Source organism: Syngnathus acus, chromosome 14, assembly GCF_901709675.1.
Source record: "Syngnathus acus chromosome 14, fSynAcu1.2, whole genome shotgun sequence".
In the NCBI taxonomy this organism is placed as follows: domain Eukaryota; kingdom Metazoa; phylum Chordata; class Actinopteri; order Syngnathiformes; family Syngnathidae; genus Syngnathus; species Syngnathus acus.
The window spans coordinates 5,194,899-5,208,065 of NC_051099.1; the positions used below are offsets into that span (position 1 = coordinate 5,194,899).

The following is a 13,167-nucleotide window of genomic DNA, read 5'->3' on the forward strand; positions in this document are numbered from 1 at the left end:
TATTTCCATATTTTTTTTAAATTACATTTTTCAAATATATACTTTAGATATATATTTATATCTATATAGAGATAGATATTTTTGAATCATTTTTTAATGTTAGTATTTATTTTTTATTCTATTTGATATGTATATTTTGTTCTTTTTATTTCCATATATATACTTTTTAAATTAAATTTTTCAAATATATATTTTAGACTTGCTTATATTTTCACTTTTATTTATTTAGTATTTTGGATTTTAAGGGTTTTGGTTCTGCAATGCAGAAGAAAATATTAAATGTATTTATGGGCCTCGATACTCATCCAGTTCATACCGTGTGGTAACATGCAAGTGAGACCATAATATTTGAAATCAGGGGAGGACAAGAGCAATTGAGAGCTAACAGCGAGGGGTGAAAAATTCCTTTAGCCACATTTTCCATTCCATATTTTACTTTTTAGAACCACAGTGACATTTAATAGGTCCCAGCTAGGAAAATGCCACCTATCCACAAAGTTGAAAGTACTTTGGATCTTTTAGCTGCGTAACCTGACAGTCAAGACGGTCAAAGCGAGGGCGGACAGCTGAAGGAATTTGACCAGAGAGGAGTAAAGAAAGACACATGCAATAATATGCAGGTCCGTAAATGTCTGCAGGCTAGACGCTGTCAATCAGTGCCATTTTTAGCCACATTGTCCTGTTCACAGCCTGTTTTTGTGTCACTGCTTATCCCGTCACAAATTCTTCCGTGAATACCGAAGCTTTCCACTCTCGCAGTCATGACGAGGTTATCAGCATGCTGCAGCGGGAGTTGTTTGGATGACGAGAAAATGTGTCTTCTGTTTGTATAATGAGATGTGCGACTGCTTTCACATCTTGTATTATTTAAAAAAATGAAAAATGTATAACCGGGAAGGATTTTCAATTTTCAGGTGATTATTTTGACCTACTACCGGTTCGATACCATTTTCAAGGATTTTCAATATATATATATTTTATTATTTTTAGTCCACGCTATACTTTAAGTTGTAATATCACCTTTCACCACTAGATGGCTTAGTTGCACTTGCACCGGGTGCTACACTGCCCTAACGTTATAAGATCTAATAATTTCTTGCAGATTTGACCGTTTTTATAAAAGACAGGCCATTGCAGTGGAGAAAAAAAAAAAATCAATGTGGTTATTTTGTTGTTTGCTTCAAACCCTTTGTTGTTCAATTGCGGATCTGATCCACATGTATTGAGGAATGTACTCTGAGAAATGAAATATATGAAAAGCATTTTGCATATTTGACATAAAAGGCCATTTATGCACATATAGTCAATGAAACAAGTGAGATTCCACTATTGCTATTCTGGGCGACATCTGCTTGTAACCATGGCGACGCTACGTAAAGCTGTTAACTTTTACACAGGCCTTGAAAAGCACGCTTATTATCACCCCCGTCAATACTGTGCAGACAAAAGGGATGTTCTGGAGCAGAAATTCTGCAGGCACCTTGATCAATTTAAAAAAACTCATACAAGCAACACACATTGAACTTTGGTGTGAATTTGCGTGTGAATGCTCGTGTGTGTGTGTGCGGAAAGTTCCAGATGGCGCTATAAACGAGAAGACACAGCGGGCAATTTTATACGCATGGGCATTTTGAATGAAATCAAAATAGCCAAGTAGGTTTCCCGCTACTGCTCTTGTGAAACGTAGCTCGACTGAAGGGTGTGTAAATATATTGCTGTTTATTTTGGGTCGGAGGCCTCATAAAATCCACCGTGGTTTTTCTCTTTGCCTTTTTTCACGGTAAAATTAGCATGAAGCCATTGCAAATGTTTGATTCTGTGAGTTTATATATCGTATGAACAAAAGGTGTTGTGTGCAATGAGAGTGTTGTCAAGTGTACAGCTGGGAGTATATTTCTTCCTCTAATGATTAATGGGACTGCCCATGGCGGCTGTGACACTTCCATTTGGACATTCACACATATCAGGCTACTGCCTTGGGATTTCCCCTTCATGTGGCACCCCATGTATTCCTACATTCCTCAAATTTCTGATTACCACAAATTTACCCCTCAGTCCCCCTCTGCTCAGTCTCGAGCGGTGTTGGATTACCAATCTGGGAAGCCTGGGAAATACCTCCCTCTCGCCTGGATGTGAACAGTTAATTCCGAACAGAAGCCGCAGTCAAATACAGGCAAACTCCCACTTAAACCCTTTTTGATTGTATCCTATCTCGCCGATTCTCCGAGTGGATAGTCGGTGCGTGTCACAGCTGCCTTCCATCCTGACTACCTGCTGCAGCTGGGGAGAATTACACGGCGCTCCGAAAAAGAAAAGCGTCTGGCTGCAACATCATCTTTTGCTTATTAGCAAGCACATATTGGAAGCAAATACACATGTGCTAAGAATAAAGAAAAAAGCTGCTGACAGGAAGTGAGATTCAATTCAAGTCCAGACTGCTATTCAAGGCTAGAGGAAGGCTGGCGTGGCAGAGAATAAAAAAAAATATGCACTTAGGTGCAGCATGAGGAGTAAAAAAAATGATTCCCCGTAATGCACATTGGAGCAGCCGGCGTAATGACGGCAGGCGACCCTGCTTGTCTGAATTTGTGCAATCCTTGTTGTTACGCTGGCTTATGAAACACACACAGACTATCCTTGACCTTCACTGTGCATTATAAAAGCCAAGTCCACGATTAACGAGAACGTTCTTGCGTGTGTGTTGGAAATTGATGTCTCAAAGGTGGGAGAGAATTGATCAGTTCTCTTTTCAAGAGAACAAAAAGTGGAATAATGATTAGCACGGTGGTGTTACGGTTCTCATTTCTGAGTTTCTATCTCGGTTATGGGTTAGCACGTTCTCCTCATTTTCGAATCTAAACTGGGTGGTCAATCACCAGCTTTGTTATTGATTTGTCGACACAAAGTGAAAGGCGTTCCAATCATGGCCGACAGCTGCCTTCCCTTGAGACGTGGCCTAGAAAAATATAGACACATGCACGCAGGGTGATGTCGGTGAATCATCGGGTCATCGTTTTATTTTGGGCTCGGCCAAATAAATAAAAATAATGCCGACAATTAAGGTACATGTTTCTTTTGCCGTCATCCCTGCAGCTCTCAAACTCTTCTAAGGTGACATGGCAAAGGACAGCTGCCAAACTGCTGATAGAGAAAGAGGGGGTACCAAGGGATAGTGACTGAAGCAAGAGACAAAATAGAAGCAGTTGTGATCCCTCAAAACAGCTGATCAAGCACAAGATACAGGAATAACTTATTTTTTTTTGCAAGTGAGTAACGAAAAGATTCCGAGAGCTTCTGATGACGCGTAGGTCGGATGTGCACGGATGAGCGTTCATCTAATCCAATTTATATCAATATCTGAAAATAAATTAAAAAATAATATACCGTATTTTCCGCACTATAAGGCGCACCGGATTATAAGGCGCACCTTCAATGAATGGCCCATTTTAAAAATTTGTCCACATATAAAGCGCAACGGATTATAAGGCGCATCTTCAATGAATGGCCCATTTTAAAACTTTGTCCATATATAAGATATATACATTTGGCCCGCGGGCTGGACTTTGGACACGCCTGCTGTCGTGGCTCATTATTGGTCCATATATAAGGCGCACCTGATTATAAGGCGCACTGTCGGCTTTTGAGAAAATTTGAGGTTTTTAGGTGCGCCTTATAGTGCGGAAAATACGGTATTCAGAATATATTCCGAATATTTTGTTTTACTTTTATTCATCAAAAAATTCCATTTTCACTTAGCAGTTTCTCAACGGCGCCTAAGTCTTAATATTTGGGCAGAGCTGGAGTGGCGAGTCGCCCCGAGCACCTGTGGCCTCATTCCTTAAGCTCACATAGCAGCCCAATGACAGACTGACACCATGTTATGAGCGGAGGGGCTTGTCATGTCATTTCGTGCGAGTGTGTGTGTGTGTAAATGGGCGCGCTAGCGTGGCTATCGCATTACCGACAAGGTGGGCAGCCACACAGAATATGGCACAGACAGAATGTGAGCTGTTTTGAGCTGTGGCTCCTCATTAGGATTCTTCACATCCAGAATTGCTGAGCCCGATATTGCTTTCATGCTCCACCAGTTGAGGATAATGACATCGTCGCCTTCTATTATGACGTTTTATTTCGGAATTGCCTCAAAGCACAAAATGTAGAAAGTCAGTCTGGTTAGGCTGGAAAGTCGTTTAAGTAAAGGTAATATCATCCAGGTGAACAAGCTTTTGCATTAACCTTTGGTGCCCTCCGTGCCCTCGGGACCGGGCCGGTTCACAGCTGCGCGAGTGCGTCACTCACCTCAGGCAGCCGGAGGGGCCATTAGAGCAGACCTGACATTTGCAGCGGGAGAGCTAAGAGCTCGTGCTGTTGTCTGACAAGTCCGGTGGGCTCAGGTGAGAGCATCTCGGTATTGTGACGGGCCTGAGAGCTCCAGGCTTGAACATCAACTTTTTAACTAACTCTCACAAGAGATCTGAGCTCCCCGCCCAGGTAATATTGACACATGTTTACAAATATAAAAAAAAAAAAATGGCTGCCAACCTCTTGTCAATAGGTTTTGTCTCTTTTGGCAGAATAACAAAAAAGGAGAACTGCATCATCTCATCAAGTTCTCGGGATCCTTCTTGTTAGTGATCCCCAAGGGGAAATTCTCTTTTCACTAGGAGGAGAGATATCATCGCAAATGTCTCGTTGAGGATTGGGTGTCTTGCTCAAGGGCGCTTTAGCAACTCTCCTCTCTCCATCCTCTCAAATTCCCAAAGTCATTACAACGTACAAGGAAATGACTCGTACGCTATGTTTGACTCTGAGAGCCTCCAAAAAGTCCGCAGGTTCTCCAGCATTCTCTTTTTTCCGTTTCCTTTTTATTGAATCAACTTGCGGCGGAAATTAGAGTCAATACCTCAGTGGAAATGTTTGAATAGTTACTTAAGACTTATTTTTACACTCTGGAATTTAGTTGAACGATACATCGTGTCCTTTCCTGCTTGGTGGTGGTTGATTGAACCTCAAGTTCTTGCTCTATGACTGACTGGAACAAGGTCTGTGGCAGGAACAAGAACTTTCCCGAAGGCATATCTGCCTTTTCAGCTCATTAAATGGACACTTGTACTGTTTTAGTTTGAATTGCATCATTTTGTAGCCTGTCCAAGTGCCTGTCTAACACCTCCACGGTAGTTTGTGGTCCAAAGTGGGCGGAAGCTGCCATGACGAGTGAGGAAGGAAAAAAAGGCAGAACGTTTCTGGCTTGCAGGTGCTTACAGAGACTTGGATTGTTCTCTCAGGGGATAAAAAGTTGGGTGGACTGAACCAGAGGGACGTGAAAATACTGTAAACATATGCAGTGTGTATACACGTCCACGCTGGGAGTCAACTCGTGACATCACCTTCACACTTAGGCTCCCTTCAGATTACAAACGTGCAGCATACCACAGTCTGTTGTGAGAAAAGGTCGTCTGGGGATCAGGGGCCAAGCGGAGTCTGAGCTACCACAGGTCCAGGCAGGTCTTCTACTTTTAGACCGGTCGAGAGAGGTGAAGGGCAAATCAGGCATCTCTTTTTCACTCATGAAGAATGTGAGGTGTGTGTGTGTGCACAAGTGTGGATGTGTCAATAACCCCAATTATGGTTTAAAGTAAACAGAATTAAGAATAAAAAGCTGCAGTGTTTTCCGCTTCCCTGTCACGATTTCATCCAAATGTGAAGCGGTGTGTTATTTTATTGAGGTTTGAAAAACGTTAGCGGCAAAGCAATAAAAATAAAAAAATCGGGAGGCTAGAATGGAATTGGGTGAAAATTAGATTTAGAGGTGATGAAATGGCCCTTTCACTGGGGGGAAGAAAAAATAACAGACATGACCTAAGTGTTTTTTTCCTGGAGGATATTTTTGTCTTTAAGACACCCTTCAGGTCACTCTTAGTTAGCTTAGGGAACATCAAGCATGGGAGGAAACACTGGGCTGTATTCTTGGCCTCAACGGGCCTTTGTGTACCCAAGTGATGGTGTTGAAATGACTCGGAGGCCGCGCTGAGACAAGACTGGCTCCTGTCCTCCAATAAGAGGGCTTTGCATGCTATCTCCCGAAAAAAGGGGGATTCATTAGGATTGGAGGAAACCCTGCCCTAAACCCAAGCATGCACACATCAAGGCTGTAAACAGACTCCCAATTTGCAACGTGTTTTCCTTTCTTGCCATGAAGTGCGGCAATGCAATGCGCTACTCGCAAAACACCCTATTAAAGCCACATTATGTCATATTTTCTTTCAACTAAGACCTTTAGGCTGAAGGACACATACCTGTTTGCAACAAGGCAACCACGCTGTCGGATACCTCGAAATCCTTCTGGATGTCAAGCGCCACGCCTGCAAACAAGGAAAGCAACATTTCTTTTCAATAATTTGAAAAGTGATAGACATTTGGATGAATATGATGGATAGATAGCCCTAATTACGGGATTAATAGATGAGCAGAAATAGCACTTGAGTAATGAAGTGCTCGCTTAATGGACACAAACATCATTAGCGGTGGCCTGTGCTAATTGGACAATTTGCGTTTTATGTCACTACACACGACGAGACGGCTCTGCAGGCGTCTGCGTGAGGTTAAATATAGCCGCCGGCTTCTATCGAGCCCACAGATGAACAGGCGTAACAGCCTTGTAGGTCTTTGAAGGCATCTGAAGACTGTTTCTGTAGCCCAAGCACACTTTTGCAGAAATGGAGAAAATTCCAATAGTGTGCATCTCATCTTATATCTCATATCTCATCCCATATCTCATCCCATATCTCATCCCATATCTCATCCCATATCATATCCCATATCATATCCCATATCATATCTCATCTCATATCTCATCTCATATCTCATCTCATATCTCGTCTCATATCTCATCTCATATCTCATCTCATATCATCTCTCATATCATCTCTCATTTCATCTCATTTCATCTCTCATATCATCTCTCATTTCATCTCTCATATCGCATCTCATATCGCATCTCATATCTCATCTCATATGCAATAATGGCATGAACACCTTCTGACATAAAATGTGTTTCCCTACAGTCTTCTAAAGCTCAAGTGAGGATTGCAACATGATTGCACCAAAATGAAACGGAGGCATGACTAACATTTTTAAAAAGCTGTCGGCTTGTGATCTTTCCCAGCTTGACCTCAAGACTCCTGCAATAAATTACTTTTAAGCAGCAGCGCCATGCAAATGGTAATCCCCAGAGAAGGTGTGCAGGTCAACAACTAAGATCATAACCAAGAGGGCAATCCGGTGATGCTGCTATTCTCAGCATTGACATGGCTTTGCTTCGTCATGCTTTGAAGAACTTCGAAAATACGTGGGCAGGTGCATTTTACGTTTGACTTCCTTCTCAATTCACCTTATTTAACCCCGCTGCTCACATCCGAATTGTCGAAAGTGTATCTGAAACTGTACAAGAGTGTTTATCAGTACAGAGTCCCAACATTTATTTGTACTTGTCAGTAATTAGGCCAGAAGAAGCCTTCAAAGTCGCTAGGGAGGGGCGTGAGGGGGGGGGGGTTCCTACGCCAGATGGTGGAGTGTCTCTCTTGGATGCAGTCTACAGAAAATATTACAGGTAGGACTGGTTAATTGTAAGAAGCTGGAATGGAAACCAAAACTGCTGTGAATGAATGCGCTGTGTAAACATCTGGTGAAACCTGTTCAAAAAGGGAAACTGTTAATAATGGACATGTGCATTTATTTGTGTGGTGTTTTTGCAGCAGATTCAAGTGCAGCGAGCTGTGTAATCAACTGCGCTAATCTGTAGCAGATTACAGAGAGCAAGTCGCTATGTTTTCAGATCTCTGCTCTCACCGTAAAGCCCTTCGGAAAAAAAATAAAATAAAAATTCTGTTTTTCTTTCCTTTTGTTCGACTCGCTCCCTCTTAAGTTATTTGATACATTTTTTCTAGATCGATAGAAACGGATGACTTGTAAAACGTGTCTGATGAGGTAATACAAAGATGAACGGTAGCAAGTACAGTTGCCATGGTGACGCTTGGTGCTCCAAAAAAGATAAAGGTCAAGTATCCACGATGGAATTGAACTGTCTTTTTTTTTTTTTTTTTTTTTTTTCTTCAATCCCTTTTTGTTCAAGATTAGACTTGCTTATTCTATCATCAACTGCATCCTGTTAAAAAGGTTAGCTGAATGTGAGAAACTATCAAAACATTTTTGACACATTTTCAAACAGTATCAAATAACCACAAATCTCATTCAAGCTAAGTTAATTAGTTTCTCACAGCTTGTGGGGTTTCTCGTGCGTGTGTGTAAGCATGACGCAAAGCTAAAGCCATTGTAGGAATGTGGATCCACCTGATTGAACAGGAACTCCCATCTTTATTTTACACAGCAATGTACACTAACCAGCCATGATCAAATCTGTCATTCCCATTGCGTGTATTTTTCAGAAAAATATCAAATAGATTTATGTTAAAATGTTTCGCAGGATGGTATACGAGTTTTGATTTTGTTTTGATTTTAGAATTTAGTTTCATGTTTTGTATGTGCTTCTAGACCAGGGGTGTCAAGCAAATTGTTTTCGCGGGCCGCATTGTAGTCATAGCTTCTTTCGGAGGGCCATTATGACTGTCAACCCAAATAAATGTATGAGCGCCTCATATTATATACAGTGAAAGCTACAAAACAAACTGACAAATAACTCGTTTTCAAAAAGAAAACTGGTCAAATATTTAAAAAAAAAGATATTAAAAGTGAAGACAATTTGCAATTCTAGTAATGACACACGAATTTGATGCACAATTTGTCTTCGCGGGCCACATAAAATGATGCGGCGGGCTGTATCTGGCCCCCGGGCCTTGAGTTTGACACCTGTGTTCTAGACTCTACATAGGTGCAACGCACATGCTGAAACGTATTTGCAACCCGTAAAATCTGACTTTGTGAGTGAGCGGAAAGGACATAATGCTGCATTGACACACTTGCAGACTTGCAAACAAATATCTTATTATAATTGTCAAATGACATAACAGGTAACATGAGGGCAGATTTAACATTGGAACCCCAACTGGTCCAAGTTCTATTTCTGCCCCGAGAAAGTAGGTTGAAAGGAAGCAAAAAATAGCTGTCCAATTTAAGCGCAGTGAGATGCATTAACAAATAGGTGATGGCCTTAAAAAGTCAGACTACTGACTGAAGCTTTCCCCCCCCCCCTTGTTTACATCTATTTGAGTGTGTGTGCTCCCTGTCTGCGTGTGTGCCCACACGAGTGTAAGTGAAAGGGAAGCAGTGGATGGAAGTCATTCATTCTGGCCCGGTTTTGGCGTGCAGCGGTAAACCACCGTGCTGATGTGGCTCCGTCCTCCCCCCTCTTCCATTCCGGCAAAGGGGGTGATCACCCCACTCAGTATAAATAGAGAGACCAAAGCAGGGGATATAATAAGGCAGGAGAAAGTGCATGTTTGGTTTTGTTCTGGGTTTGATCAGTTTTTAGATGCGAGCATGAGATAAACGCAAACAACAACGGCCGCCGTGAAGAGAAGTTCAGACTCAAGTGAAGAGAAGTCAACCGCAAATATGTCCGACTGTGGCCGGTGGGCTGCCGAGCGACCGGCCGACTGTTCTCCTCCCTTGCCATGTGGCCACAGTGGGCGAGGAAGCCTTTCTTTTTTTTTTTTTTTTCTTTATTTCAATTCTTTCCTCTGTCACACAGAAAGGAAATGTACTGCAGATGTCTGAGAAACAGCATGGAGCTGCCTGGCTAGAGAGCATGTTGAGGTGGATTTAGCCGCAAAAAAATCACAAGGGCTAGAAAGTATTTGCTGTTAATTGAAAAATTTAATGTCCTCTTGTATCACGTTGTAAAATAATGGAGGGGTAATAAATGGAAAGAAAACCATCAAACATTTTAAATGAGCTTCTGGAATTTGGTACGACTTGAGAATATTGTCATCGTCACGTGGCTCATTTGCATGAGATAGGTCCGCCCCTCAAAACATGATGATAAGTCTGAAGCAAAATCTCCTTCATGGCTTCTAGACTTGCCACTTTGATTCGTAGGCTCTTTTTACGAAACACAATTTTCGAATTCAAGTCAAGTTTATTTATATAGCCCTAAATCACAAGCAGTCTCAAAGAGCTTCACATATACAAAACAAATTGACAATTATTCTCAAAGCATCCCCTGATCTGAAGTTCCCATGAGGGCAAGGAAAAACTCAAAAAAAAAAAAACTGCTAGTAATCAACAGGTTCAATTCAGCCCATTCGTCCCAGCCTGTACGCGCTAAATATTTCATGTCTGGAGCGGGAATACACGCTGAACCTATAGCTCTTCAATAATACATTCGGAAGGGCTACCCCACTTTTTCGGGAGATCATGTATTAGTTGGAATATGGAATTGAAAGAGGGAGAAGATGACTGACAAGCAAGGTGGTCTGTCTCGTAAAGTTATAGCAAAGTCATTGTGTAGCTTGGTTATGTTTCTGTGTTTTAATTAGCATAACTTTAATTATTGCTGGATTAGGTTGTGTATATTTTGTGAAAATAATTGACAGTATATCCTCTTGATTAAGATAAAGTCTTTTTTTGGCTGCTATAACATCCACGGCTTTTCTGGGCCTCTTTACCGTGTTGACATGTGAGACGTGGAGAGGAATGAGAATCTATTTTCAATTTAGCATCAAATCGCTTCCAACACTCCACCATCATAAAATACCGAGTCATTGGAAGACTTTCCGACAAATTAGGATCAAAACTGGTTTTGAAAAAGGCATTATTTAGGAAAATCATTATTTTTGCGTTTGGAAAAAAAAAAGGCTAAACATATTGTATGTCTTTTTAATAGGCGCAAGCCATCAAACACAAAATGCGGCTTTGGGTTTTTGGAATCGCCGTAGAACTGGAATGTCAGCACGTCTCGTCCGTGCGACGTCTGCAAAATAAAAACACCACTTCCACTTCACGACATCAAAAAGGATTCCCATCGGGCAGCCATAACTACTACATTTTGGTCATAAATAATAACATATCTGTCATTCCCATCGCGTGTAATTGAACTAAGTGGAGACGTTTATTTTTATTCTAGAAGTTCCGAGATAAATATGAGAGTGGAACATGTTATTACCGTGACCAGACTTCCGTCTGGCTTTTCATCCAAATCGCACACATCGACACATTTATATCTGTCATTTAAATCAACTCAATTTCAATCAAGTATCAGTTTAGCTTTGTCTCATCTTTCCTCTTCTCAGAAGTTAGATATCCATCTCATGACTTCCTCCCCGATTTCATTGAACACTCGCAGAAACCCAAATATTTTTTTTAACTCAAATCTGCATTGAAATGACTTTCCTTCAAGTATTTAATATTAAAAAATAATGTGACCCATTTCTAAATCCAAGCTGCATTATTTACAGCTCGCAATGAAATCAGAGATTGGCCTCGTTTGCTTATCGTTAAACGCTATGAAATTAACCTTTGACCTACACTTGGATATCAACAAATCAAACGTTCAAAAAAAAAAAGCAGGGTGATGAAATTAGAGGAGCGCCAACACACAAAGCTCACTGGTCATCTGATATGAGCGATGACGTAATCCCGCCGCTATCACATGTAAATGTAGCGAAAGATTATTTTTTATTCCTGAAGCTCTGCACATGAGAATATGGCAGCATATGAAGAAGGAGAAAACTACTGCTACTTCATGTTCAAGACCAAAATTTGACAAATGTATTCCTTCCCGGAAAATCAAGCATACAGAAAAAAGGTCAGCGACTTGACTGGAGCAGAAAAATCTGCCAGCGATGTGAAGAAATGGAATGCGGGGAGTCCGTATTTTAAGCAGGCTTGAGCTTTGACTTGACAGCGTGTCTGACGCGGCAATGTTCCGAAACCGTTGCCTATCTCGCTGCTTCCTTCCTGTGATCTTGTTGTCTGCCAGCAGGTAAACACCACAATCTTCAAAGATAATCATGCGGGAAAGGACGTTGCACTTTTAATGTGGGAGGAGAGAATGAAGGATGGTTGCTTGGATGCTCCTTCCACTTGTGACTCATCTTTGCTTCCCACCCCAACATGCCTTGAAATCTGGACGTGTTTAGCTCCTAGTTGTGATTCCCTAACACGTTGGATGGAGGATGTGACGCCGAACAAACGATTTGCTGTTCTTTCCACACGTCCTCCCTGCCACGATGACAGGGGAGGATAACGATTATCGGGTTGCTGGTTGGGGTGTCAAAGATCAACAGGCAGCTTGAGAAAGTTGTTGACTCCACAAGCTACTGGACGTCAAAAAGATAACCAGCTGACAATTGTCAAGTCCGTCAGTTTCAAGCATAATTTGGTTTTGGCTCGGTTGTTCTCTAAGTACCGTATTTTCCGGACTATAAGGCACACCTAAAATCCTAACATTTTCTCAAAAGTCCACAGTGCGCCTTATAGTCCGGTGTGCCTTAAATATGGACAAAATTCCTCAATTTAAACTGGCCCAAAGCATTGTGTCGTGAAATCAATCATAAGTAGCCCGCTGAAGACTATGAATCATGAATCAAAAAGACTATGGATCATTATTTTGTGATTATAAAGTAATTTGTTGCGTCTGAAGTTGAAATAAAAAAGATAAAATGGCGAATAATTTGATTTGGATTAAAAATCTGACATGATGCATTAATGGTGCGCCTTATAGTCCGGTGTGCCTTTATATAAGGACAAAGTTTTAAAATGAGCCATTCATTGAAGGTGCGCCTTATAGTCCGGTGCGCCTTATAGTCCGGAAAATACAGTAGACAAAAATATGAATACCGTAATCTGAAGATGGCTGAAATCACCAAAGTGGCTTTTCATTGGTTTTTTTTGAGTTCCTGTGCAGGGGTAACTTGATGAAAAATCTGGGTTGGCCACATGAAAGAATCTGGAGGATTCTAATTCCACTGGTTACTATTACAGACGTCAGCTAAATTGGAGCCTTAGGAACACACAGACTGTTTTCACACGCTAGGATATAGAAATAAAGACATGATTGAAAATTCTGTGGGAAACCAGGCTGGAAAAAAACAACATGCCATTGATTTGTGTTCAAATTCAGCCACTAAAGAGGACATTTTGTGGACATAGGTAAATAAAGCAAATTTAATTTAGATGTCGGATTGAAAAGAGCAAAGCAAGAAAGCATCT

The 13,167-nt window shown here is 41.2% G+C and overlaps 1 protein-coding gene across 1 annotated transcript in view; it reads right to left on the reverse strand.

The window, feature by feature from the left end:
• The window catches only part of spns2 (spinster homolog 2 (Drosophila)), a 35,852-nt gene that overhangs the window by 19,356 nt on the left and 3,329 nt on the right, over positions 1-13,167 (reverse strand). The window contains exon 2 of the mRNA XM_037269211.1: positions 6,297-6,362. Coding sequence (XP_037125106.1) covers positions 6,297-6,362 — 66 coding nt within the window. The remainder of the gene's footprint in view (positions 1-6,296; positions 6,363-13,167) is intronic.